At 34.4% G+C, this 25549-nt stretch overlaps 1 protein-coding gene across 1 annotated transcript; it reads right to left on the bottom strand.

Moving 5' to 3' along the window:
• Window positions 1-1166: 1166 nt before the first annotated feature.
• Window positions 1167-25549, bottom strand: nfe2l2a (nfe2 like bZIP transcription factor 2a). The gene is made up of 5 exons (XM_073845677.1): window positions 25371-25549; window positions 11858-12118; window positions 6313-6408; window positions 6048-6194; window positions 1167-3010 (listed from the first exon to the last, which is right to left on the bottom strand). Exons 1-5 carry the CDS (start codon window positions 25407-25409, stop codon window positions 1799-1801), a joined length of 1755 nt encoding a protein of 584 aa, XP_073701778.1. The 5' UTR covers window positions 25410-25549; the 3' UTR covers window positions 1167-1798.

Raw genomic sequence — 25549 nt, 5'->3', positions numbered from 1 at the left:
AATTCATGTTATTTTTTTTAATTTAGTACTGACCTGAATAGGATATTTCACATTAAAGACGCTTGATTCCCGTGTTGTAGCCTGAATGATCCACAGCTGTTTTTTTGTTGGTTTTTGTCAGTGATAGTTGTTCATGAGTCCCTCGTTTGTCCTGAATGGTTCAACTGCCTGCTGTTCTTCAGAAATACCTTCAGGTCCCACGCATTCTTTGGTTTTCCAACATTTTTTTTGTATTTGAACCCTTTCCAACAATGACTGCATTGTTTTGAGATCCATCTTTTCCCACTGAGGACAACTGAGAGACTCGTATGCAACTATTACAGAAGGTTCAAACGCTCACTGTTGGTCCAGAAGTAAAAACAATGGCAGGGTTTTCAAGGGGGTGAAAACTTTTGAAACCGAATGAAGATGTGTACTTTTTTTTTTTTTTTTTTTTTAGAAATATCATATTTTTTAATTTAGTATTGCCATTCAGAAGCTACTGAAGATACTTACATGTTTCCCAGAAGACAAAATAAGTTAAATTTACCCTGATCTTCAAATTCAAAAAGTTTTCACCCCCGGGTCATAATGCATTGTTTTTCCTGAATCCCTCAGTGTGAAATCAGGTGGATCATTGTTGGAAAGAGTTCAAATACACAAAAATGCTAAAAAACAAAAAACAAAGAATTTGTGGGACCTGAAGGTTTTTCTGATGAACAGTGGGCAGTTTAACTGTTCAGGACAAACAAGGGACTCATGAACAACTATCACTAAACAAAAAAACACAGCTGTGGATCATTCAGGTAACAATACAGTGTTAAGAATCAAGTGTATGTAAACTTTTGAACAGGGTCATTTTTATAAATGTAACTATTTTCTCTTGTGGACTATATGTAAACATCTTTTATGTTAAATATCTTATTCAGGTCAGTCCTAAATTAAGAATAACATGCGTTTTGTATGATCCCTCTTATTTTGGTAAAATAATTAACGTTTTCAGATTCTTCAACTGTATTTGAACCATCAGTCTCTAAAATATAGGTCACTGCTTTCGATATTTTTGTATGTAATGTCCGTTTCTGATGCTACTTCCTTATTCCATCTTGTTAATATCAATTCCTCTTTCCCACTCAGTCAACGAACCATCACAAACCAACTCCCATTAAAGACGTCATTACACTTCACAAGTTTAAATATTTATTTATTATATAAAGCCATAAAGTCAAGAGGTAAAATAGCAATAGAATAGTAAATTAAGATATAAAAACTGACGTAAGTGCAGACTTAAAATGATCACAACCATTTTTAGCATACTAAAACGTGTTCTATTTTTCTATATATATACAGTACATTTGTTCCTATCTCAATAGCAAATAAAGTATAAATGTATTTACAAACCATATAGGTAAAAGAATCTCAGAGAAAATATAAAGGAGTACAAAATCCAACGGAGGTTAAGAATATTAGGAAAGTAGAATACGCAAAACGTATATAATAGTTCTGCCATTTCAACAGTGGATGTATAAGCAAAAATACGCTCCTATTTAGTTGGTTCCTTTGCGTAAAACGTACACCGTGTCCTAACCACTCACAAAATGACAAGTTTCAGAAGTCAGCGATATTGTGGACACTACATGCGACTAAATTGTGCCAAGTAGGAACATATCTGATGATGTTTAATGTAAAGGAACATGTAGCCAGATTTTAGACCAGTGAGATTTTATAGCGAGACCTGGTCAGGACACGGCGTTAGCAAGAGAAAAGCAGTACCAAAAAACAGAAGCAAGTGTGGAAGGGAAAAGTAGAAGGAACGAAGCTAGTTGTTCTTAACGAGAGTCTTTTTAAGGCGAGGAACGAGGAACACGGTGCCGTCCGCTGTGTGCTGAAGGGAGTATTCGTTGGGCGAGAAAGGCTTGCCCTGCTCATCTCGAAGCATACCGAAGACCTCCTGGTACAAGGTACTCAACTGCTGCTTCATCTCTTTCAGACTGGTGCTGCGCTCGCTCTTCTCCTTCATCAGGCGCTCCTTCTCCTCTTTGAGTGAGTCCAGCTCGTACTCCAGGCCCACAATGTTCTCCAGCTTTCTCTTGCGGCAGTTCTGCGCAGCGACCTTGTTCTTGCCCCGCCGGCGGATGTCTCTGACGAGGGCGAGTTGGCCCTCGCTCAGCTGGTGTTTGGACATCATCTCGTTGAAATCATCCACAGGCAGATTGATGATCTTGTCCACAGTAAACGGGATCTGCAAGGCTTTTGCTCTCTGTTCATCACGGGAGAGCCGGGCCTCAGAGCGTTTCTTCAACTTGTCTTTGGTAAAAGGAGGTTTGGAGTGGCCGCTGGCCTCAGCCGGCTCTATCTTTGGGTTCTTGGCTTTCATCTCCCGTGCTTCTCCAGGGGGTTTCTCCGAGAGAAATGCCTGCGCTCCGTCGTTAAGGTAAACCAGCGGGAATATCTCAGTGTAATCTGACTCCATGCCAGCAGGACTACTGTCCATGTCTTCCGAGTCGGAGTCGCTGAAACCGAAGGATCCGTCTCCGTTCAAGGACTTCCCAGGAGAGCTCATGTGAGGACTGGCGTCCAGCGACAAGCCAGAATCTGAATCTGGGAATTCGGACATAGGCTCTGGTTTTCCTGAGCTGAAGCTTCCAGGTGAGAAGCTGTGGAGATCCATGGGGTTCACAGGAGGATCGCTGGAGATCTCAGCCATGTTTCCTCCGTCAGTTGCAATAGGGCCACTGTTCACTTTAACCTCCATCTCAGGATAAAACATCTCATTAAATTCCTCAGGTCGAAACTCGGCCCCCACATCGGGGACGTTCAAACTCATCTGGCTGAGATTGGGTGAGACCATAGTGTTGAAGGATCCATCATAAGTGTTGACGTATTCGGGAGGACACACCTCTGTTTGCACAGACGGGAGATGGTCCATCCCAGGCAGATATTGGCTGTAGTTTGGGTCCTGTGCTTCTGCTGAAGGTTTTATAAATCCATCCATATCCAACGACTCCTGCATCTGCATGTTGAGGCACTGCTAAAAATGCAAAAGAACAGCATGTGAACATTATAATCCAAAGAGAAACGGGTTACAATATTAGACTCTTTCACATTGTCTGGCAAAGATACAGTTGTTTGAACTTTTGAGTGTTTTCACGCTCGACCTGCTCGGTAGTAGCTTGACGCTTCGCTCCGCAGAGTTCAATGCACTGGGGAATGTTGACGTTGACTTTGAGTCACATGACAAGACTTTAACTTTAAACCATTTTTGTTTAGCTAACCAGCTTCTTTGTGTACTGAGGTAAAAATGGTTAAATTCAAAGAAAAACAAATGAAGTATACATCCTGAGTCGCTCGACAAACCGCAGCATGAGCTCAGGGAGGGTCATTTGCTTGTAGCTCAGCAACAGGGTTGTTTGTGACTTTCTAAACCACAGGTGGTATAAACCAGAGTACACAAAGAAGCACCTTACAACCTCTCTCTACAAACGATTTTAAAGTAGTTCACATTTATTGAAAACTCTGTTATCATTTACTCACCCTCATGAGTTTTGTTTGAAACACGAAAGAGGATGTTTTAATGAAACCTGAAAGATTTCTAGCCCTCCGCTGAAAGTCCACACAACCAAAACCAAACCTTGATACTTCAAAAAGTCCATAAAAATATCCTAAAGTTTGAGCACAGTAATGTTTATATGTGAATAAATTAAATCTGTTCATCAGGAGGTGTCCTTTTAGACTTGAATTGAACTTGAATTCAATTGTGACCCTGGACTACAAAACATTAGATTATACATCATCTGAAGCTGAATAAATAAGCTTTCCATTGATGTATGGTTTGTAAGAATGGGAGGATATTTGGCAGAGATGCAATAATTTGAAAATCTGAAATCTGAGGGTGCAAAGAAAATCAAAATATTGAGAAAACCACCTTAAAATTTGTCCAAATTAAGTTCTTAGCAATGGAAAATGGAAATGGAAAGTTCTTAGAAATGTAAATTTTGATATACACTACCAGTCAAAAGTTTGGACACACTTCCCCATCAAAGAGAATGAGGAAGTGTGTCCAAACTTTTGACTGGTAGTGTATTTACGGTAGGAAATTTACAAAATATCTTCATGGAACATGATCTTTACTTATTATCCCAACGATTTTTGGCATAATGGAAAAATTGATAATTTGCCCCAAACAATGTATTTTTGGCTATTGCTACAAATATACCCGTGCTACTTAAGACTCCAGGGTCACAAATCATGTGGATTACTTTTATGATTTCATTTTGAAGTCTCAGTTATAGTGGAATAGACTTTCAATGAAGAGAGAAATCTCTCAGGTTTCATTAAAAATATCTTTGTGTTTAAAAGATGAGCAAAAGTTTTATGGGTTTGGAATGACATGAGAGCCAGTAAACAATGACAAAATATCATTTTGGAGTGTGTTATCTCAAAATAGGTGTCATGTTAAGGTGTTGAAAAGTGTTTGTAGAGCTGGGGGCATATTATCTACCCAGTGTCCATAATTAACACTAGCCAAGCATTAAATGCAAGTATAAATTGGCTTAGGGGTGTAAATAAACCTGTTCTGTTGGCCGAAATCTTGGGAAACTGACTCGTTTTGCAAAGACGTACCAATGATTGGCTTAAAAAAAAACAAAAAAAACATTTGGACGTGCATCTTTTAAGAACTTTTATTTAGCATGTCGTAAGTAGTTGTGAGTAAAAAAATATTTTATGTAGTATTTTAGGCCCAATCCCAATTCTATTTTCTACCCCTTCGCCTACCCCTCGCCCCTTCCCCTTGTCCCTTGAAACAAAGTGTAAAGGGGAAGGGCTAAAATATTTCCCCTAAGAAATGGGACACCACTACAACACTGTGATACGTCATCATACGTTGTCGCTAGTTCCTAATGTTATGTCAGAGGACATGCGCAGATGTTTATCACTCATTCCAAGATGTCAAAATGTTGTCATGTTGCAAAAAGTACAAATGTACGGTGTACGCACCATTCATTCACATGTGGCCGTAAGCAAAACAAACAACGCATTATCACATGCGCGGCAAATTGCTAATCAGTGTAGTGGTGCCTGGAGAAGTATATATGCTTCATTTGTGAATTTCGTTTTGAACGTTTTCTGGATTCTTGGACTAAAATGTTTATAGGGGTTCACTGGTTTAAGAAATTTCTGATCGTAAAAATCAGCTTCTTTTTATTTGTAAGGTATCGTTTTTATTATTATGTACTGATTTAAATTACTGGTGCGGTGAGCGGGCGCAGGTGCGTTAGGCGCAATCATTAAATACATTTCAAAGCAAGCCGGCTCCACGGTCCTGACTGCATCATCACTGCCTTTATTGGGTGTTTTGAGCGAATATTTACATTTATTCACATGACTGGATGTGGTGGACTGCCATGATTTTGGCGAATGCAGGACACTGAATAATGCGCATCAGAGGGGATTTAAAAAGTGGAAGTGTGTATACACCGTATACGTTACCTGCGTACACCCTCCACTACACCACCGTTGCAAATTGCCGTGCCACTGGTCTTTCGTGTTTCTAACATGCAGTCAAGTGTATGACATAAAAATATATTTTGTAATATCGTGCAATCAGTGCTATCTGCTAGCAAACTTTAGCGATTTTTTTGCAAACGTTTATTTACAAAACAACACCATAAACACAAACATAAGATTGAAGGTAATATACATATAATGAAACATTGTCATGAAAATCCTTATTAAAGGCAAAAATTACTTATATTTACGAGTCTGCTTGCTCGAGTGAGCAGCCATGTTGGAAATTTCTCTTAGCCCTTCCTTTGAAGTGAGGTCCTGAAAAATCTTCGTTTGGAGGGCTATCTGGCCCTTCCCCTTACCCCTACCCCTCCAACCAAAAGAGAAATGAGACACCCCTACCCCTTCACGTGAACGCGCCAAACGGAGGGGTAGGGCTAAGTGTAGGGGTAAGGGGTAGAATTGGGATTGAGCCTAAGTCTGTTTCACGGCCAGCATCCACATTTTTGGACCCTTCACCGATTCTAGGGTGTTAATAAGGTCTAGTTTAGGGTTCATACCTGCAACTCTGGAAGTGAGAGCAACTCCATCCAGGCTTGATCAAGAGAGCCTTGCATCAAAGGATTCTGGGTAAAAGCTGGGATTTCTGGGGGCATCATAAGATCTGTGGAAGGAGGAACGGAGGTATCCAGGCAAGGCGGCGCTGACTGCATAGACAACAGAGAAGAGAGAGAGATAATTAGACTGAAGTGCAGTGACATGTATAGGGGTTATGTTACCATGAGGTGTGAGGTGTTATATGGGAGACATATATCCCGTAATTACCTCAGCTGGCTCATCTAGTGGAAAAGTCTCAGCCAGGAGCTGCATGCACTCGTCGAATGACATGGCATCAGCGACCGGTTCTGCGAAAGCTCCATTCTGCACGTACACAGTCAAATACATCCTTAAAAACATTTACACACACAGCAGAAAACATACATGTAAATGCAGATTCTAGGACTGGACTGACTTGAGCTTTTTGACTGTCCATAATTTCATCTACTGATTTCAACAGGATTGGGATCTTTGTAGTTTTTACTAAAGTGGAAGTGTTTTTTTGGATGTGCTTTGGATTTTGATTTCTTAGGATGTATCAAGAATTTTATTTTATTTTTATTTATTTATTATATTATAAAAAAAAAAAAAATTATGCTATGACTTGCCAAGAAATCAAAGTCTATCATTTTAGAGCTGTAAACTCTTCCTTCGCTGGAATCTTTATTTGAAATTATATATTTGCTATTCAAAAACATATCAACTATCTATTAATCTAATCAAATCTGTCTGCTAAAAACATTTTGACTTGTGCACCTTCTAATAAATTTTACCTCAGTGGAAAATTTGCCATCAGAAGTTTACCCAGGATGCCTGAAGTTTTTATTTTAAGTTGTTTTATTTTACCAGAGCTCCACCGGATGTACACAAATTAAATTAAATTAATAGTTTTATTAACTATAACTATATTTATTAATGGAATATTAATAGCATTAAATTAATTATTTTCCATTTTATTTAATGGAAAATTAAATTTATTTACCATCAGAAAATTAAAAGTTTTTATTTCGTTTCATTTTATTTTATTTTATTTTGCTTTTACCAGAGTTTCACAAGATGTACACTATTTAAATTAAATTTAATTAATAGTTTTATTAATCCTATTTCAATTTTATTTATCAATGGAATATTTATAACATTAAATGAATTATTTTCGTCTAATTCAGTGGAAAATTTACCATCAGAAGTTTACCTAGGATGCCTAAAGTCTTATTTTATTTTATTAATTTCACTTATATTAATTCAATTAAATTAATTAAAATTAATTTAATTAAAATTAAATTTAATAATTAAATTCATTTGAATTAAAATTGTATTTCTATCAATTAAATTACATTCATTTATTTATTTATTTCTGTTTTTAGCAGAGTTTCACCAGATGTACACAAATTAAATTCAATTATTAAATTAAATTAAATTAATAGTTTTATTAGTCCTATTTCAACTTTATTTATCAATGGAATATTTATAACATTAAATTAATTATTTTCTTCTACTACTTCAGTGGAAAATTTACCATCAGAAGTTTACCTAGGATGCCTAAAGTCTTATTTTATTTGATTAATTGTACTTATATTAATTTAATTTAATTCATTTGAATTAAAATTGTACTTCTATAAATTAAATTACATTTATTTATTTATTTTATTTCTGTTTTAAGCAGAGTTCCACCAGAGGCTTTAATTATTAAATTAAATTAAATAAATAGTTTTATTAATGCTATTTCGTATTCATTTATGAATGGAATATTTATAACATTAAATCGATTATTTTCTTCTGCTTTAGTGGAAAATTCACCATCAGAAGTTTACCTAGGGTGCCTAAAGTTTTGATTTTTAGTAAGTTTAGTAACACTTTACAATGAGGTGTCATTTGTTAACATTAATTAATGTATTAACTAACATGAATGAACAATGAACAATACATGAATTGCACTATTAATTAATCTTAGTTAACGTTAGTCATTGTTAGCTCATGTCAGATCGCAGTGCAGTTAGCTAATTAGGGCCCGAGCCCAAAAGGGCGAAGGCCCTATTGTTCTTCTAAGGATTCTTATTTGTTTTTTTTTTTTTTTTTTATTTTTATTTTTTTTCAACCGTTGGGGCACTTTTGGGGGCCTTAACATACTCAAAAACTCTTGAAAATTTGCACACACGTTGGAATCTGCCGTCGTCCGGACGCCACAGAGGCTGGGACCCGGGCGTTGTTCAGGGCCTCTACAGCGCCCCCTGGAACACAGTTTGAAAACTTGATGTACTGCGCACACATACTTGCACGTATTGATATGAAACTCGGTACACATATAGAACTCATCGAGCTGAACAACTTTTGTACTCTATGTCATGGGCTCCACGCAACAGGAAGTGAGATATTTAGGGCTGTTTAAAAAGCGCATGCTCTGGAATTTAACGTACTCCTCCCAGGAATTCCATGGGATTGTCACCAAACTCGGTCAGCATGATCTCAAGACATTGGGGACGCTAAATTGCGAGGAGATTTTTGATATCTCGAACGGTTTGGCCGTGGCAAGGCGACAAAGTTATGGCGAGAAATGAGAAACAGGAAGTGTCTAATAACTGTTGCACACATTGCCTGATTCTGATGAAACTTCACCAGTTTGTTCCTTGTATGATGACGATTCCATAAATGTGACTATTATGAGTCAAAGTTATAGCGCCACCAACTGGCAGCAGGAAACGTGTCATTTTCAAAATGCTTTGAAATCAGCCTCTTAATTTTAATCGATTTTCTTTAAACTTCATCAAAATCATGTCAAAACACGGCCAATAAGAATATGTAAAGGGGTCGATGATAAATCAAATGCTGTTGCCATGGCAACGTGTCAAACTTTAAAATTACATTCCTGTCTTTTCGAGGCAGATAACATGCTTAGAATTTCATGAAACTCAACACACACATCAATATTAATAATAATTAGACACTGGCAAAAGGTCATAAATGGGCGTGGAGCAGGCACTCTATAGCGCCATCTTTTGACAAAAGTTGGGGGGTTAGTTTTTCCTACAGTCACCAAACTCTGTACTTATATTGTTCTCATCAATCTGGACAACTTTCTAAATCAAACTCATTAGCTAAGACCAACAGAAAGCCGGCTATTTTGATTTGAAGGTGGATTTTTTGAAAAATCAGGTAGTAAACAAATTCACACTACTCCTAAGAACAACCAGCTGTTCACACCAAACTTTTTTAACATGAAGAGAAGATTCTGAAGATGTTAAATTGCGAGCGGATTTTGGATATCTCGAACGGTGTTGACGTGGTGATTTTTTAAAGATGTAGTAAAAAACATAACCCTAATTTTTTATATCTTTAAAGTGCAGCATCCAAACTCTTTAAAACTTTTTTCACACAGAGATCTAATCATTCTGAGCAAGTGCTGGAAATATAAATTTTATACAAGCTTCAATGAATTAAAGAAAATTAAAAAAATAACTCAGAAACCTGCTGTCACTCTGGTGAATGTCTCTACAGTATGTGTGTGCGTTCAGTCAGGCACAGAGAAGCTCATTATTGCAGGGGGGAGGGGTGAGAGGCAGAGAGGGTGACAGAGTAGAGAGCCATCCTACAGACCATCTTTGAACAAAAAATGCACATATGTATTGTAATTACATAAATATGTCTGATCTTTGAGAGTCTGATATTTTGAGAAAATATAAAGGGTCACTAAGTCTTTCATTGTTCGTATTTTGCAGTTGTTGTTTTTTATTTATTTTTTACTTAACTGTACCATGAACTTGTCCTATTCAGTCACATAGCAAAAGATTTAAAAAAATACAACTTTTTAGCATGATCAATTTATCTTCATTAATAGACAATATTTACATAGTGTTGTTTATTGAATATAAAATAATAATAATAAAAAATTAAGACAAACTTTGACAACAAAACAAACGTTACTGTTATCTCTTCAAAACATCTGAAAACCATAATTTTAAGATCAGTTATATATATGTATATATATATATATATATATATATATATATATATATATATATATATATCACCCCGTTAAAATACTCAACTTGATTTTTAAAGATATTTTGAAAGAATGAAGCATTTATAGAGCACTTTATTGTGTATTGCTGTACACCCACATGAACTGCGTTCATGTTCATGTTAATACACAGTACATAAACTTTATATGAATACTTCTTTTAGCTTAATATTAATTAACATTAATAAATGCTATTTATTTATTGGTCATGTTAACTAATATAGTTAATTTTAACAAATGAAACTGGATGGCAACATTTTATATTTTGTGTGTATGTGTCTGTGTGTTGATTTTAAAGTCTAACCCTTTCAATTCTGTAAACTTAAAATCCAAACTAGCAGAGGGTTACTGTGAATGCATGTGCCAACTGGGCACCGTCTTCCTTATTGATTCTTAGTTATGTAGCGCTTAAGAGTGATGCCTTGTAACAGGAGGAGTCACCAGCAAAGCAATATCCACACAAAACTTGTACAGATAGGTAACAATGACATTTAAGCAGAAGTGGTGGACGTAAAGCAAGCAATAATAACATTTTGTTATCATCATGAATCATGTTCTTATCATCATCATCAGAGTATAGGGAAAATTTTGCATATTGGTTCACAGTTGGCATTATCTGAAGTCCTTGCATTGATTGCATTTAATTAAATCAACATTATATTTGGTCAGTCTGATCTTGAGGCCTTAGAGATGTTAAATTGTGAGGATCTTGAGTTTTCATTCAGTTGTTATAACTTAGCCATAAAATGTCTGATCTGCCACAAAATTCACAGGTTTGGTAAGAGTCCTGGCCTGAAGACACCTAAAGGCCAATATTCAGATATTATCATAGCGCCACTTGTTGGCAGCAGGATATATCATATCTTTCACTAACTCAAACATACCAAGGTCAATCTGCACCAAACTTCATATGTTTGATAATAGTGCTGGCCTGAACACATCTACATGCCAATAATCAGTTATAGGCATAGCGCCACCATCTGGCAGCGGCAAGTTTGGCATATTTAAATGACTTATGACATATTTTTTCTATATTTACTGTTTTAAAAGCATACTGCCCACCGTTTGCTGATTTCCTGAAGCCCCCGGTCGGCGGTGAGCCCAGGTGCGAGGGCCCGTTCATCGCTGCTCGCAGCTTTAATGTTAACATTTGTAACATTATTATGTCAACTTTTCTTTTCTTTTAACCAGAGTTCCAGCTAATTTAATTTAAATATCAAACAATTCTCCTCATTCTCAAAGGATCTAAGCTATGCCATCATTTAAAAGCTAAGATGTCAACAATTGCCTCATATATTAATTTCTCTCAATGGCTTTAGAAAAAAAAAAAAAGAACAAGTCTCAAACTTTAAAAAGATTGAGTCAGCTAAATAAAAGCAGGCAACTCGTTCCAAAAATTGAGGAGAAATTAAAGTGCGTTCACTTCGTACAAGACAGAAATCATTTGCGAAACACAATTGTGCCTCTCCTCCTCAGGGGAAATGAGGTCTTTAGTGTCCTATCAATGTCGTACAGGGATCGTTTGCGAGTTTATTTGCTTTCCACTTCGTAGAAGTGCGCTTACCACCTGAGATCCAGTAATTATGCCACAGTGGCGGTTACCAAGCAACTAAGCAGCTGCACCCTGTAATATGAGGGGAGGGTGAGGCCTGCTGAGCACCTACTGTATGTGTATCTCTACGTGTGTATGTGTGTGTGACAGATCTCAAATCCGCTGGCCTCCATGTGTACGTGCACACCTCTCTTCCTGCGGCGTACCTGTGCGATTTCAGCATTTGTGGTGCTGGTCTGCGTCAGCGGGGCGCTCCGTGGCACAAACTCTCCAGTCTCCTCGTCCAGCTGGAGTTGGGCGAGCAGCGCTTTCTCCTGCTCCCGCAGACGCTGCTGCTGCTTCTCCTCTTCCTTCTCACGCTGGCGCCGCAACTCCACCTCCTTCTGTCTGTAGCTGAAATCGAACACTTCCCTCCCCGCTCCCAGATCCACGTCCTGCCTCCACAGGATATCTATCAGATCCATGTCCTAGAGAGAAACAACAGAGCTGAGCGTGAGAGGAGGCGTTGAGGGAGCTGACCACACCCTGCCTGTCGAGGAGGGATTACGGGGCCGCCCCACCTCAGATAAGCAGGCGCGCTCAATGCCATCGTCAACGGAACGACAAGACAGTATGAATAATACATGCTGCTTCTCCTTTTTCATTCCATCCCTGGGAACCACAAATCAGCCACCCACGCGGACACTCACGCCACATACACGCACGCTGCTGCTAGTGTTACTATAAATGTTGGTGGCAGATTTAAAGGTCAGTTCTTAACTCAAAAAGCACAGCGGCTGGAAAAAATGAACGCTGCAAACTCCACATTTCACATTGGCCTGCCACTTGCGCTGCGAGTGAAACGTTCACAGGCTGAATGTGGGAAGTCGACGTGTCCTGTGGTGCGATTAGATTGATATCTACAACTATTTTTAACTGCATTTTCTAGTTGCTTTATCATTATTCTGCATGCTTGTGTTGTTTGACAGATTGCATGGGATGTTTGGTCTTTGAAAAATGAGTTTGTCACACCACAGGAGCATTTTAATTTAACTAGTCAAGGCAAAAGGATCTCTGTCGTTTTTACTGAAGTTGAGGTTTGCTCTAAAAATAATTTCTCTACATTATTTTTTATTTTATATTTATTTGTATTTATTTATATATGTTTTAAAAAAAGTTGTCTTATTGTTATTAGTTTTAATTCATTTAATAACTTCTCATTTTCTTTTTATTTTGAATGAGATGGAAGTTCTGCAAAGCTCTGAAAATTAATTTGTGTACATTTAAAGTTTTTTAGTCTGGATATTTTTTATTTTATTTTTTTTATTTAATGTTTAAAAAGGTTTTCTTATTGTTATTAGTTTTAATTAATTTTATAACTTCTTATTTTATTTTTGTGTTGAATGAGGAAATGAGGAAGTTCTGAAAAGCTCTGATTTAAAGTTATTTAGTCCGGATGCATAATTTAATCATTTAATTGAATAAAAAATGTATTTTAATTTAATTTTAAAATTGAAATTACATTTTTAATTAATGTTGAAAACGTTTTTTTATTGTTATTAGTTTTAGTTCATTTTATTAAAGCTCTGAAAATTAATTTCTGTACATTTAAAGTTATTTAGTTATTTAGGATGCATAATTTATTTTAATTTAATTAAAACTAAATTTTAAAATATTTAAATAAACTATTTTTTATAACTTTCAAATTTATTTTTAATTTGAATGAGATGGAAGTTCTGAAAAGCTCTGAAAATTCATTTGTGTACATTTAAAGTTTTTTAGTCTGGATTTTTTTTTTAATTTAATGTTTAAAAAGGTTTTCTTATTGTTATTAGTTTTAATTCATTTTACAACTTCTTATTTTATTTTTGTGTTGAATGAGGAAATGAGGAAGTTCTGAAAAGCTCTGAAAATTCATTTCTGTACATTTAAAGTTTTTTAGTCTGGACACATAATGTAATTTAAAAATTATTTTAATTTAATTCAAAAATGTAAACATTTTTTTTATTTAATGTTTAAAAAGGTTTTCTTTTTGTTATTAGTTTTAATTAATTTTATAACTTCTTATTTTATTTTTGTGTTGAATGAGGAAATGAGGAAGTTCTGAAAAGCTCTGATTTAAAGTTATTTAGTCCGGATGCATAATTTAATCATTTAATTGAATAAAAAATGTATTTTAATTTAATTTTAAAATTGAAATTACATTTTTAATTAATGTTGAAAACGTTTTTTTATTGTTATTAGTTTTAGTTCATTTTATTAAAGCTCTGAAAATTAATTTCTGTACATTTAAAGTTATTTAGTCTGGATGCATAATTTATTTTAATTTAATTAAAACTAAATTTTAAAATATTTAAATAAACTACTTTTTATAACTTTCAAATTTCTTTTTATGTTGAATGAGATGGATGTTCTGAAAAGCTCTGAAAATTAATTTCTGTACATTTAAAGTTATGCAGTCTGGATGCATTCATTGAATTAAATTTCATTTTAAATTATTTAATTATAAAAAAGTTTTTAATTAATTTTAATTTCTAATAAAATTTAATCAGTGAAGGTAAAAGGATCTCTGTATAGTTTTTTATTAAAGTGGAAGTTTGCCACTAGAAGTTTTTATTTCTATAAATACAATATGTGCTCTGGATGAATTTATTTTTAATTTAATTTAATTTAAAAAGTTGTATTAATGTTACAGTTTTAATTAATTTTATGATTTCTAATTAAATTTAACCATTAAGTTAAAAGGTTCTCTGTATTTTTTTTTATTAAAGTGAAAGTTTGCCACTAGAAGTTTTTATTTCTATAAATATAATGCATGCTCTAGAAGGATTTTAATTTATTTTATTATTTTTATTTTATGAAAATTTTATTCACTTTTGATTTCATTTTACTAAAACTTTTATTAATGTTATAGATTTAATCAATGTTAATATTTTTATATTAAATGAGATATCAGCGCCACTTATTTTATTGTTTTTGTCTCTTGCTCCACAGACGTTTCTCCTGAGAAAAAGCCTCCAGTAACCTCAAACATGGTTTCTCTATAGTTTCAGAAGAGATACTACTATTTTTTGACAGACTACATGAATATTTATCCTTTGGAAAATAAATTTGTCTCATGGCAGGACCATTTCAATTTAACCAGTGAAGGCAAAATTATTCGTAGTTTTTATTAAAGTGGAAGTTTGCCACTAGAAGTTTTTATTCATGTTATTAGTTTTTATTTAATGTATTAATTAATTAATTTTTATTTATTTTTAACAAAAACAAATGTCTTCTTTTTTTTCATCCAAATCACACACTCAACCTCCTGAGAAGTATTAGTTTTAGAAGAGATGCTATTATTTGGCATTTATTTATTCCTGCGTGACCATTTAAAATTAACTAATGAAGCCCAAATGTGTTTAAAAATAAGAAATGGTGACCAGTTAGAGCACATTTGTGGTCATGTTATATACAGCATCAAATACCATTTCTATTATGTTAAACTGTTTATATAGCTTTCTTCTGGTTACCAGACTTCTTTGTAACTGCATACCATGAACTAGAGTTTTCTATTTTGCGGTAAAACACAGCATGTTTTCAGCAGCTTTCTAGAGAAGTGTCCTACAGAGATCTGGAGGAGTACACAGCGGCTCTGACCAATCAGCAGCCCAGAATCAAACGCCACCCGCCATGTTGCTTTAACTACAGAGATCAGGGCGTTTGTCAAATACAAGGACAGAGAACAAGAAATACAGTTGGAGTCCTTGTCACTGACATGTTGACGTGACCTTGGTAGACCAACAGAAATAATAAAAAGCACATTTAGATGTGCACACACAACAAGACGCGTTAGGCTGGCTTTTTTCTTTAAGGTCTCTATTATGTCCAGGAAAGTAATAAAGTATTTCTATTTTAAGGCACTTGGGTACCTTTTTTTTTTTTTTTTTTTTTTACATTTTTACTTTTATTCAAAAGCACACTGTCATACTTTTGACTGCATTTCAAAATATAGTGACACATTATTTAAAACTGAAGAAACTTAAACTGATATTAAAGTACTGACATTTAATGTTTTTATAGCTGTATGGCAAGTTTGAGCTTTTTCTTACTTGCAGATGAAAACATACTTCCTTATAGACTAGAGCTAGAATAATACAGATGCTTCATGGATTCGAACTGAAGGACATTAAAAATCAAGTACTTTAATGGCAATGAGTACTTCATCATTTCACCTGGATTACTGGTTGATTGCTATTATTAAACAATATTATTTTAATAGGTTAAAAAGGGTAATTTGTCAGCGACTGACTAACAGTGCAGAACAAGTTCAGTGATGAGTACACCAGTTCTGATGCAATACGGAAATTTCCAGACATGCAAAAAGAGGCTATGAAAGTCTGATATGTTATTACTGTAAGAAATTACCTAGAAGTCAATGCATTTCAAAATCTCAAGTGTTTTGAAACAGATAGATACAGATATTCATAATACTTTGCATAATTATATGCATATATATTTAAGAAATATTAATAATATACTGTATATTTATATTTTCAAATCATTTAAATCACATATAAATACACTGTAAAAAGTTTTCACCAGGTTCAACTTAAAAACCTAAGTTCAGCAGCTGCCGTAAGTTAAATCAGCTTAAAACTACATATCATTTGAACTTATCACAATAAAAATGAGTTGATATAACCTGTGAGCTTAAATTACTTAAGTTGATTTAACTTAAAGTCTTAAGACAGCTGCTAAACTTAAATTTTTGGTGAAAATGTTTTACAGTGTATGAATACATACATGTATGTGTGTGTATTAATATATACATACAAACACACACACGCATGTAAACACAAAGTTTTATTTGCATGCGATTCATTGATTTGACTGCACTAGATGATATATTGGCCAGTCAGATTAATAGCCCAGCATTTGGCCATTTTCAGTTTTTGCCTTCAGCCGTAACAGCTCTGAAATCTTCAGATTGCTATAAGGAAGAGTCAAATAAAAGTTGATATTTACTCAGCCCCATGTCATTACCAGCCTATTAGATCTTGTCTATATTCAGTGTACAAATAAGAATATTTTTTTAATTTTAATGATTTTTTTTAAATAATAACATTCATTTATCCACTGAAAGCCAATGCATCCGAAATAAGCACGTGAAGAAAGTGAAGAAACACGATTGCTTTATATGACAACCGTATTCAATTTTGGCTTTTATTCGCATATGAACATTTTTCAACGCACAAATAGAGCACATCAAAAATGGTAAAGGGAAGCCCAATCGTACTTGCTTGACTTGTGAGAACAAACCTAACTGGATCTCGAACGTTAGAGCTTCTGCTGTGCTGACCTTATAAAAGCCTAAATTAAAACTCTATGAAACCTCTATGAAGTGTAAACTGCTTAATGCATTACTTTTACAATGTCTTTATGAACTTTTTGAAGTGCAAAAGTATTGTATACATGGATGGACTTTCAATGAATGGACAAAAATCTTTTAGGTTTCATTAAAAAATCTTCATTTGTGTATCAGGGATGAATGGAAGTCCTTGGTTTTGAATGGCGTGAGGACGAGCAAATACATTGTTAATCAATTTTTCATGAACTATCAAATTGGTATGATTTCTTACGGTCTTCATGAAATGTCTGTAACATATTTTGGTTAAAATTCCTCAATGTCGTGCAGAACAACACCCTTTTTACCTTGTCAAAAACAGCTCTGTTCACAGTGAGCCGTTTCGGTGCATGACTCTTTAAATGATAATGAGCTCTGCTCGCCCCGCCCCTCTCTTCTGTTTTTTTTTTTTTTTTGTGAATTTGGTGGCATAGAGACAGAGCGCTCTCCATTGACTTTGTATAGCGGGAAGCAGACTCCTTATATATAACAAAAAAACAGAACAATGTCTAAAAGCTGCTATGAGACAAGGTGCAGTAAACAAGCTAAAAAAACAGAACTAGGTTTTTATAAACTGTTGACCTAAAAAACGAGCGTTTGAGGACACAAAAGTAGTGCAACGTGTCATATTACTCTGAGAACTATGTCCATTTTCTTAAACAAGATATAAGTTTTTCCCGCTAGCAAATCGGAAGCCAGTTCTTCTTCGCTGCTCAGAATGCAAACACAGGGAGTAGTGCTGTGTTGCCACAAGCAACCACTGTTTAGAGCAGCGAAGAAGAAATACAAACGTGCTAGCAGTATGTCCGCTGTTTGGCAGTATCTCAGACTGGACCAACCAGACAGTAAAACGGCGACATGTCTCATATGTAGGGCTTAATGATTTTCGCGATGCGGAAAACACGGACGGAATCGCGGAATCCAGTCATAAAACGGAATTTACAGTTTAACGCGGATCGTCACGGAATTTGTCAAAGTTTGATGAATTAATCAAAGGTAGGTCATTACACTTAAATCAAATCGTGATATGGACTAATATGCGAGAATTATGCGTGGCTCTGTGTTAATGAATGGCATAGGCGCATGGTTTTGTTTACTACTTGTACTGAAGCGCGCGTTACACTTGCAGTAATATTAAAGGGCTCCAGACTGTGACCATTTTTTCTGCCAGTGTTACTAATTTTCGTGAGCGGTCACACTGGCGCGACCACCGCTTTGTTCAACTCATAAGCGCTGCCATTTCTGTTTCAGATAAGAAACATAAAACGAAGAATCTTTCCAATTCTGTCCAAAATTCTCTGTTATAAACAGGGCTGATGTACGTCAGAAAACCAGATTACTAATACTAATTAAAAAAAATGTTGCTGTCAAATGTATGTTATATAATAAAAATACTCTAGTTCACTGTATATATCACTGTATGTTTGTTTTATTAAGGGATAAGTCTGAAGCACACCATAAAATAATTTATTAGTATTATCTACAGCTGTATATAAAATTACACACCCAGGTATCGGATTAGCACTCGGAATCGGCCGATACCCCGAGCCCAGATATGGGAATCGTTTGTGGTAGTGGGCGGAGCCTAAGCAATATGATGTAATAATGCTAAGAAAATCAAAACGGCTTGATAATTGAGATTGTTTAGGTTTTTTATGGATTAAAAACAGAAGTTAACAGATTTGTATCATTGCAGGGTGGTTGTGTCCACACTCTGCTAAGGCACATTTATATGCAAACACCATGTAAAAGTGAATTTTGCATCCGATGTTCTCTTTAAATCTATGGGCATTAAATGGTACATATTTGCGATAGTGCAAAGTGGTACACTATTCCCAGTTCGGATGTTAACCACCACCAGATGAGGCATTTATAAAGATTTATCAAGCTGAGTGACAAAATATTTATGAAACCTTGGCCTCTGTCGTTTCCTGATTGATAGTGGCAGGAACTAAAACCTTCTTTACATCAACAAAAGTCTATAACTTCTGCTAACATTTATTTACAAAGTGAACCGTCTGCAGCGCTGCATTTTTCTGTTTACGAGGTCAGAAAAAACCATGTCGAGCATGTGACCCGAGATCTGTAGAAAATCAGCTTCCTATAGTTTCAGATCACAAGGTCCCAGGGGACTAAACAGAGAAGAAGTGTGTACTGACAACAGAGGAACTGCACAGTTTAAAAGGAAGCGATTCTGTTTTGCAATTCTGAATCAGACATCAGCATTGACATCACAGAAGGCCTCACTTTAACTAACTATGGCAACAAAAATCTTTGTTTTTGCTTAAAAGACCGTTTCTATTATTATTATTGCCAGTGCATGTCCATTTTAGTCAATTTTGTTTTAATACATGCATATAAATTACTCATTTATTTTAAATATGTAATGACACGGCTATTCCGCAAACAAGGTCTAGAGAATAATTGCGTGTTTGAGATTCTGGCGTCACAGAGGCCTCCAGACAGCAACATGGAGCGACATGCCCGTCTCGCTCTGAGTCACACATATCCTCTCCAGCTCCAGATAACAGACGGGGGTGGAGCCACAGAGATGATGAAACATCTAAACAACTGCTAAATGGGCCCCTCTCACGAGAAGACCGACCGGACCATCTCTTCTAGCGTGAACAGAAGCGCTCTCTCCCTCCTCAGAGGAGAATAAATGATGAATGTCTGTTTCCGATTGTTTAGTTTGGAGGGCTTGGTTGTGGAAATGTTTCTTTAAAGAGCCTCTTACTGTCAAAGCATATTCTGTTGTTTATGAGGGCATTACAAAAGCATTTGTAGTCAATACAATATTACACACCCTAAAAGTAATAGATTTAAAATGAACATATTTACTGACATGTCGCTTAAAACTTGTAACTGATGTAAAACTTGTAATTAAACTTTATTTGAAGTACTACTTGTGCACAATGCACATTTCTTAATATTAAGCCTAAAATGTGTTTTATGTCACTTTTAATGAGGACTATATGATCTTTGAATAATATCAGTCTTTAAATGCAAGATATTTAAAGTGTACCTAAAGTATATATGCAATAATTCCACTTTAGCTAAATCAAATATACATTAGTATGCCTTTAGTTGGACTTTAGCACTATATTAAAAGTACAACACCAGTACATAATATGTGAATGTATTTGTAGTATACTTAGCATGAAATAAATGTATGTTAAATACATTTTAGTATATTTATTTTTCCCTAGGGTAGTTAAAAACAAAACAGATCTTTAAAGAAACAGATCGCCCAAAAATATTTTGGTATTTAATGTTTTATTATTATTGTTTCTTTGATGAAACACTAAATGAGCTGTTTGTCAGACTGTCTAAGCTTTTCCTGTTCATGAAAATAGAAAGTGGATAGTGATTTTTACTGCCAAAGTATGCCAATAAATAAATAAACATAAAAAAATAGTCTGCACCACTTGTAAACTATATTTCGAGTTTTCTGAAGCCATATTATCCTTTTTTTCCACAACAAAAAGACCAAATATGAAGCTGATTTGAACTAAAATTTCACTAAAATTAAAAGGAAAACATATTAAAATGCAATCTATTTCTAAAATATTAACAAAAACTAGTATATCAATGGTACTGAAGATTTGGTGTTTCATGGAAGAAGAAAAAAACAAAACAATGTACAGTCAAACCAAAAATAATACAGACTTCAGATATAATTGTTGCTGTTTTTTTTACTAGAGGGTCCAGGACACTAAAGTTAATTTATGTAATTTGCATACCTTTCTATCAAAGTTACCTGACGTTATCAAGATAATGCAAGCAAATGTGAACCGTTATCATTAACATATGTGGTGCATCTCAAACCCCATCTCTGAATATTGCTGTGATTTTGCTAAGTGTTCGACGCGATTTCAAAATAAAAGCTCAAAAATAAAAGATTAAGATTAGGATTAAGTGGACTTTTGAATAAAATGTTGTTTAGTCAATATTAAACAAAGCATACGTCGCGCAGTAAAATCTGCAGTCATTTGTTATAATATGGCAAGCCGTTTTAGCTAAAATATACTAAGTGTTACTTGTCGTAATTGCATTTTTTAGAACTGAATTAGAGACTCTATAATTTAATTCCTACTAGTAACAATGCCAATTAGAGAGCTCTATAATGAAATTCTTACTAAAAACAATATTAACTAATGAGCTCTCTAATTCAGTTCTTACTAGTAACAATTCCAATTAGAGAGCTCTACAAATTAATTTTTACTTGTAGGAATTTCAATTAAAGAGCTCTCTAAATCAATATTTACTAGTAAAAATGCAACTACAGAGCTTTATAATTAAATTTTTACTAGTAAAAAAACACATTAAAGATATGTTTAATTGCAGAGCTCCGCAATTGAATTAAAGAGCTCTCTAATTCAGTTCCTACTAGTAACAATTGAATTAGAGAGCTCTCTAATCAGAATTATTACTAGTAAATATTGATTTAGATAGCTCTCTGATTGTAATTGTTACTAGTAAGAATTCAATGGTAGAGCTCTTTAATTGAAATTCCTACTAGTAAAAATTCTGTTGTAGAGCTCTCTAATTAAAAATGAATGGAAGTCAATGGAGCAATGACTAGCAAAAATTCATTTTTAGAGCTCTCTAATTGGAATTGTTACTAGTAGGAACTAAATTAGAGAGCGCGCTAACTGAATTGTTACTAGTAAAAATGCAATTACAACGAGTAACGCATAGTGTATTTTAGGCTAAAATGGCTTGCCATAGTTATAATACATAATGTACATTAGCTGTATTGTTTATAATGATGTATTTTAACTGTTTTGTTTAATCAAACCATATGATTACTTGCTTTCGATAATTTTATTTGAACTCATTTTAAAAGCTACTGCTGGCCTGAGTACTTGATTAATCGTCAGAATGATCCACCAAAAGTGACTTTAAACTGAAAGGAGCACATTTTGTGAGCGCAGCGAGTGTTTTTAATCTGATGTAAGCATGTGCTCATGTGATGTGCTCTATCTGCTGCTGATGTAAGTTTGGTCACATCTTTTATTATGTATTAACCATCTGGGCAGTTAAAATATCAGTGAATGTGAGGCTAACCGGACAGAGTAGGACAAGTATTGCACGTACAGTACAGACCAAAAGTTTGGACACACCTTCTCATACAAATGAATGAGAAGGTGTGTCCAAACTTTTGGTCTGTACTGTATATTTTTCTATTTATTAAAGTTTTTACTCTACATTTGTGCAGTTTTCAGTGGGTTAGTGATATTTTTAAAATATATATAAATTAATAAATAAATATTTTTTAAATGGGTTTTTATAGAAAAACTGCTTTTTTATGTAAAATTCACTTTATAAAAGATCCACATTTCTAACTATAATTCATGGGGATAACATGGATAATTTCACATGGTTTAGTGTAAGATTTTTGCCCATCTTTTGGAAAATCCAGTTTTAAAAGCAAAAAGAACAACTACAAATAACTTTTACCAGAAGGTGGCTGCAGAGCTCCACTATTTGCTTTTTGCTATTTGACCACCTGAAAGATATTTTTTCACAAGTTTTTTCAGTTGAATTCATTTCTACAGTACAGACCAAAAGTTTGGACACACCTGAATGAGAAGGTGTGTCCAAACTTTTGGTCTGTACTGTATGTTTGTGCATCCATAAGCCTATAAACGAGGTTGTATTTAGAAGAGAAAAGTATATCCAAGACACACCTATAGCTACATAATTAATGCTCAAATTGCTGTTATCGTTATCCAGGTTAATGGTAACGAGAAACCAGAGCTTGGTTATTATAAAACTGCAGTTTCCTGATAAAGAAGAGATTATTTTTCACACCTGTCTCACTTCCTGTTCCTCACAGACTGCGGGAATGTGGAATATACCGTTGGAGGAACAAGAGAACTCCTTGTTCTCTCATTTTTTTTCACTGTGCGGTTCATGCAGGTGAAACTGCACGTAATCAACGTCAAAACCGGTTTACCAAACCCTCATACTATTACTCTCCACTCTCTGAAAAGTCTAAAAATAATACTAACAACAGCTAAACTAACAATAAACTTCTTTTTTTTTTTTTCCCAAGATGCTACTACTTTTAAAACAGGGTTGTCATCAAAGTGGCCCAAACACATCTTTGTAGCCTTGATTTAAATCAAAATAAATTCTAAAACAATGTTTAAGGCATATACTGTTTATATAAAAGTGCTGAATGTGTGATGTTATAATAACATGCACCTGTTTATCGTAAAAGTGATTTAAATATAGTTCCCTTCAACATATTTAAATGTGTACTTCTGGCATCAGCACACATATTAAAGTTTTAGGAGTGTTTAATCATTTTTATTGATTTCACTGACAAACTCGATTACATTATATACTGCTAAACAGATCATTAAGTAGCCTAAAGTACACAGTGCAATAATTAATTTGCTGTCACATGAATTTAAAGCATTACTTGTGTGTTTTATAAACTTTCACCAAGCATAAAATTAATGTAGCATGAAAGCTGGGTGTTAAATATGACAAATATCTGTTTTCTCTATTAAAATTGGGTTTTGGGCCAGTTGTACCTGTTCTAACTGTATTTAACAATAGTCATACAATGTCACAATTCTGACATGTCCTATAAAACAGCATGTGTATAATATAGGAACAAGAATATTTATTTCAATGTCATTTATAGGACAAGTTTGTTGTTTTATATTTATAGGAAATGTTGTTGTAGTCAAATCAAAAATTATTCAGACACCAGATATATTTTTTGATCATTATTTACTGGATGCAGGACGCTATAGTTCATTTAAGTAAGCAAGGATAGAAAAATAAAGTAAACTGTGACATATTATACCCCAAAATACAGTCAAATGAATACAAATTTGGGACCAAAAATTTGATTTGACACTTTGAGCTGACCATGTTTTGTCACATACCTTTCTAACAGTTATCTGGCATTATCAAAACGAATTTTTTTGAGTTCTTGTCATATTTTATTACAGTTTTCTACACTATAGCAAATAAACTATAACAACGTGTGACATTTTAAAGGTGCCTGAATACATTTGGATCTGACTGTAATTCATTTGTGATTATCAAGATGAATTTGTTCTGACACAGTTTAACTCGAAGTCCTTGTCATATTTTATTACCATTTTCTAAACTGTAATAATGCAAGAAACATTGAAGGTGTCCGAATACATTTTGGCTTGACTGTACATATTTTAAATATTAAATACATGAATTAAATATTAATATGAATGTTTCGTATCAGGCTTACAAAACCGTTCGAAAAGAGAAGAAAAAATAAAATAGCTCATAATATTTAGTTTGACCTTTTGAGATTAACAATCAATATCTTTTGAAGGTCAAGTGTTCCTTTTCTTTTCTTCATTTTTTTTTTACAATTTTAAGTTGTGTACCCTATTCAGTACCCCAATTAAAAATTTTATAAAACCCTAATTCATATATTTACTTATACTTCTAAATATATATGCACTACTGATTTCTTTTAGCATTAGGTAATATTTGTGAATGACTTAATAAAGAATTTTTTTTTTTTTTTTTGAGAGAGAGTTTTACCAAAACCCTAGCTCCTTATTTTAGTTAGGTATAAAGAATTACATTAGTCGTGACAGAGGCTAATCACTTAAAGCTGAGGATCGCTTCTTTACGTCAGGACACACGGCTAAAGTAAACAGCCACATTCCAGATTGGAGCCGCCTGCTATTGTGCAAGGCGCCGGTCAGTGCGCATGCGCAGAGAGGCAACGCACAGACGCGTCTGCTGCTGGATCACACGCAAAAACATCAAAGCTCAACGACACATCTCATGACAGAAGTTGAACCGTGGGCCAGCTTCGGACCGCGTAACTAGCCATTAAACACTGTGATTATTTATATTCACCTTTGTTTTGATGTTTCTTCCTTCTTTTCGATTCCAGGACGGCCCGAGTTCAATGACTATGCAGAATTTTGAGTGAAAAGGAGAGTCGAGAGAAAACGGGATAGAGGAAACGCCTCCTTTAACACGGAATATATATTTAAAAAGACGTTTAAACGATTTCAGCATTATAACAATGTCATTAATCATAACGTATAATATTATTGATAACTAACTTTAAAGTATGTATACGTAAGGGTATTAAAAAGTCACAGAAAAGTAAATAGTGTAGTTGATATGGTAACACATATATGATAAGAGCAATAAATACATCTGAATAACGATACACATGTCCCACATTACCAGTTCAAAGGGCAAAATGATGTAACATCATAGTAGAGTTTTAAAAAACTGACTTTAATCTCAGTTAAATATTATTAAAGGCAAAACATTATTGTAACACTAATGACGCAATTAATTAACTAAATATTATTTACCTGCTGGCTTGGGTGCATTTTAGGCAATTCAATCTCCATCTTGCTGAGAGACAATCTCTCTTTTTGCGTCGTAACTCCTAATGTGGTTTCTTTGTTTGTAATCCTTCGCAGCGAAATAAAATAAGGCTTAAAATAAATACGTCAGATTGTCGTTGCTAGACGATACACTTCAGAAGGAA

Source organism: Garra rufa, chromosome 8 (genome assembly GCF_049309525.1).
Source record: "Garra rufa chromosome 8, GarRuf1.0, whole genome shotgun sequence".
Taxonomy (NCBI): Eukaryota; Metazoa; Chordata; class Actinopteri; order Cypriniformes; family Cyprinidae; genus Garra; species Garra rufa.
The sequence above is the reverse complement of the archived record's forward strand: the minus strand, read 5'-3'. Positions and strand labels throughout refer to the sequence as shown.

Coding starts and splice junctions, on each gene's coding strand:
- nfe2l2a (XM_073845677.1), bottom strand. CDS start 25,409: ATGGAGATTGAATTGCCTAAAATGCACCCAAGCCAGCAG. Junction 6,409..11,857: donor CAAATGCTGAAATCGCACAG/GTACGCCGCAGG, acceptor GTGTACGTGCAG/AATGGAGCTTTCGCAGAACC. Junction 3,011..6,047: donor TCTCACTTCCAGAGTTGCAG/GTATGAACCCTA, acceptor TTGCATTTTTAG/CAGTGCCTCAACATGCAGAT.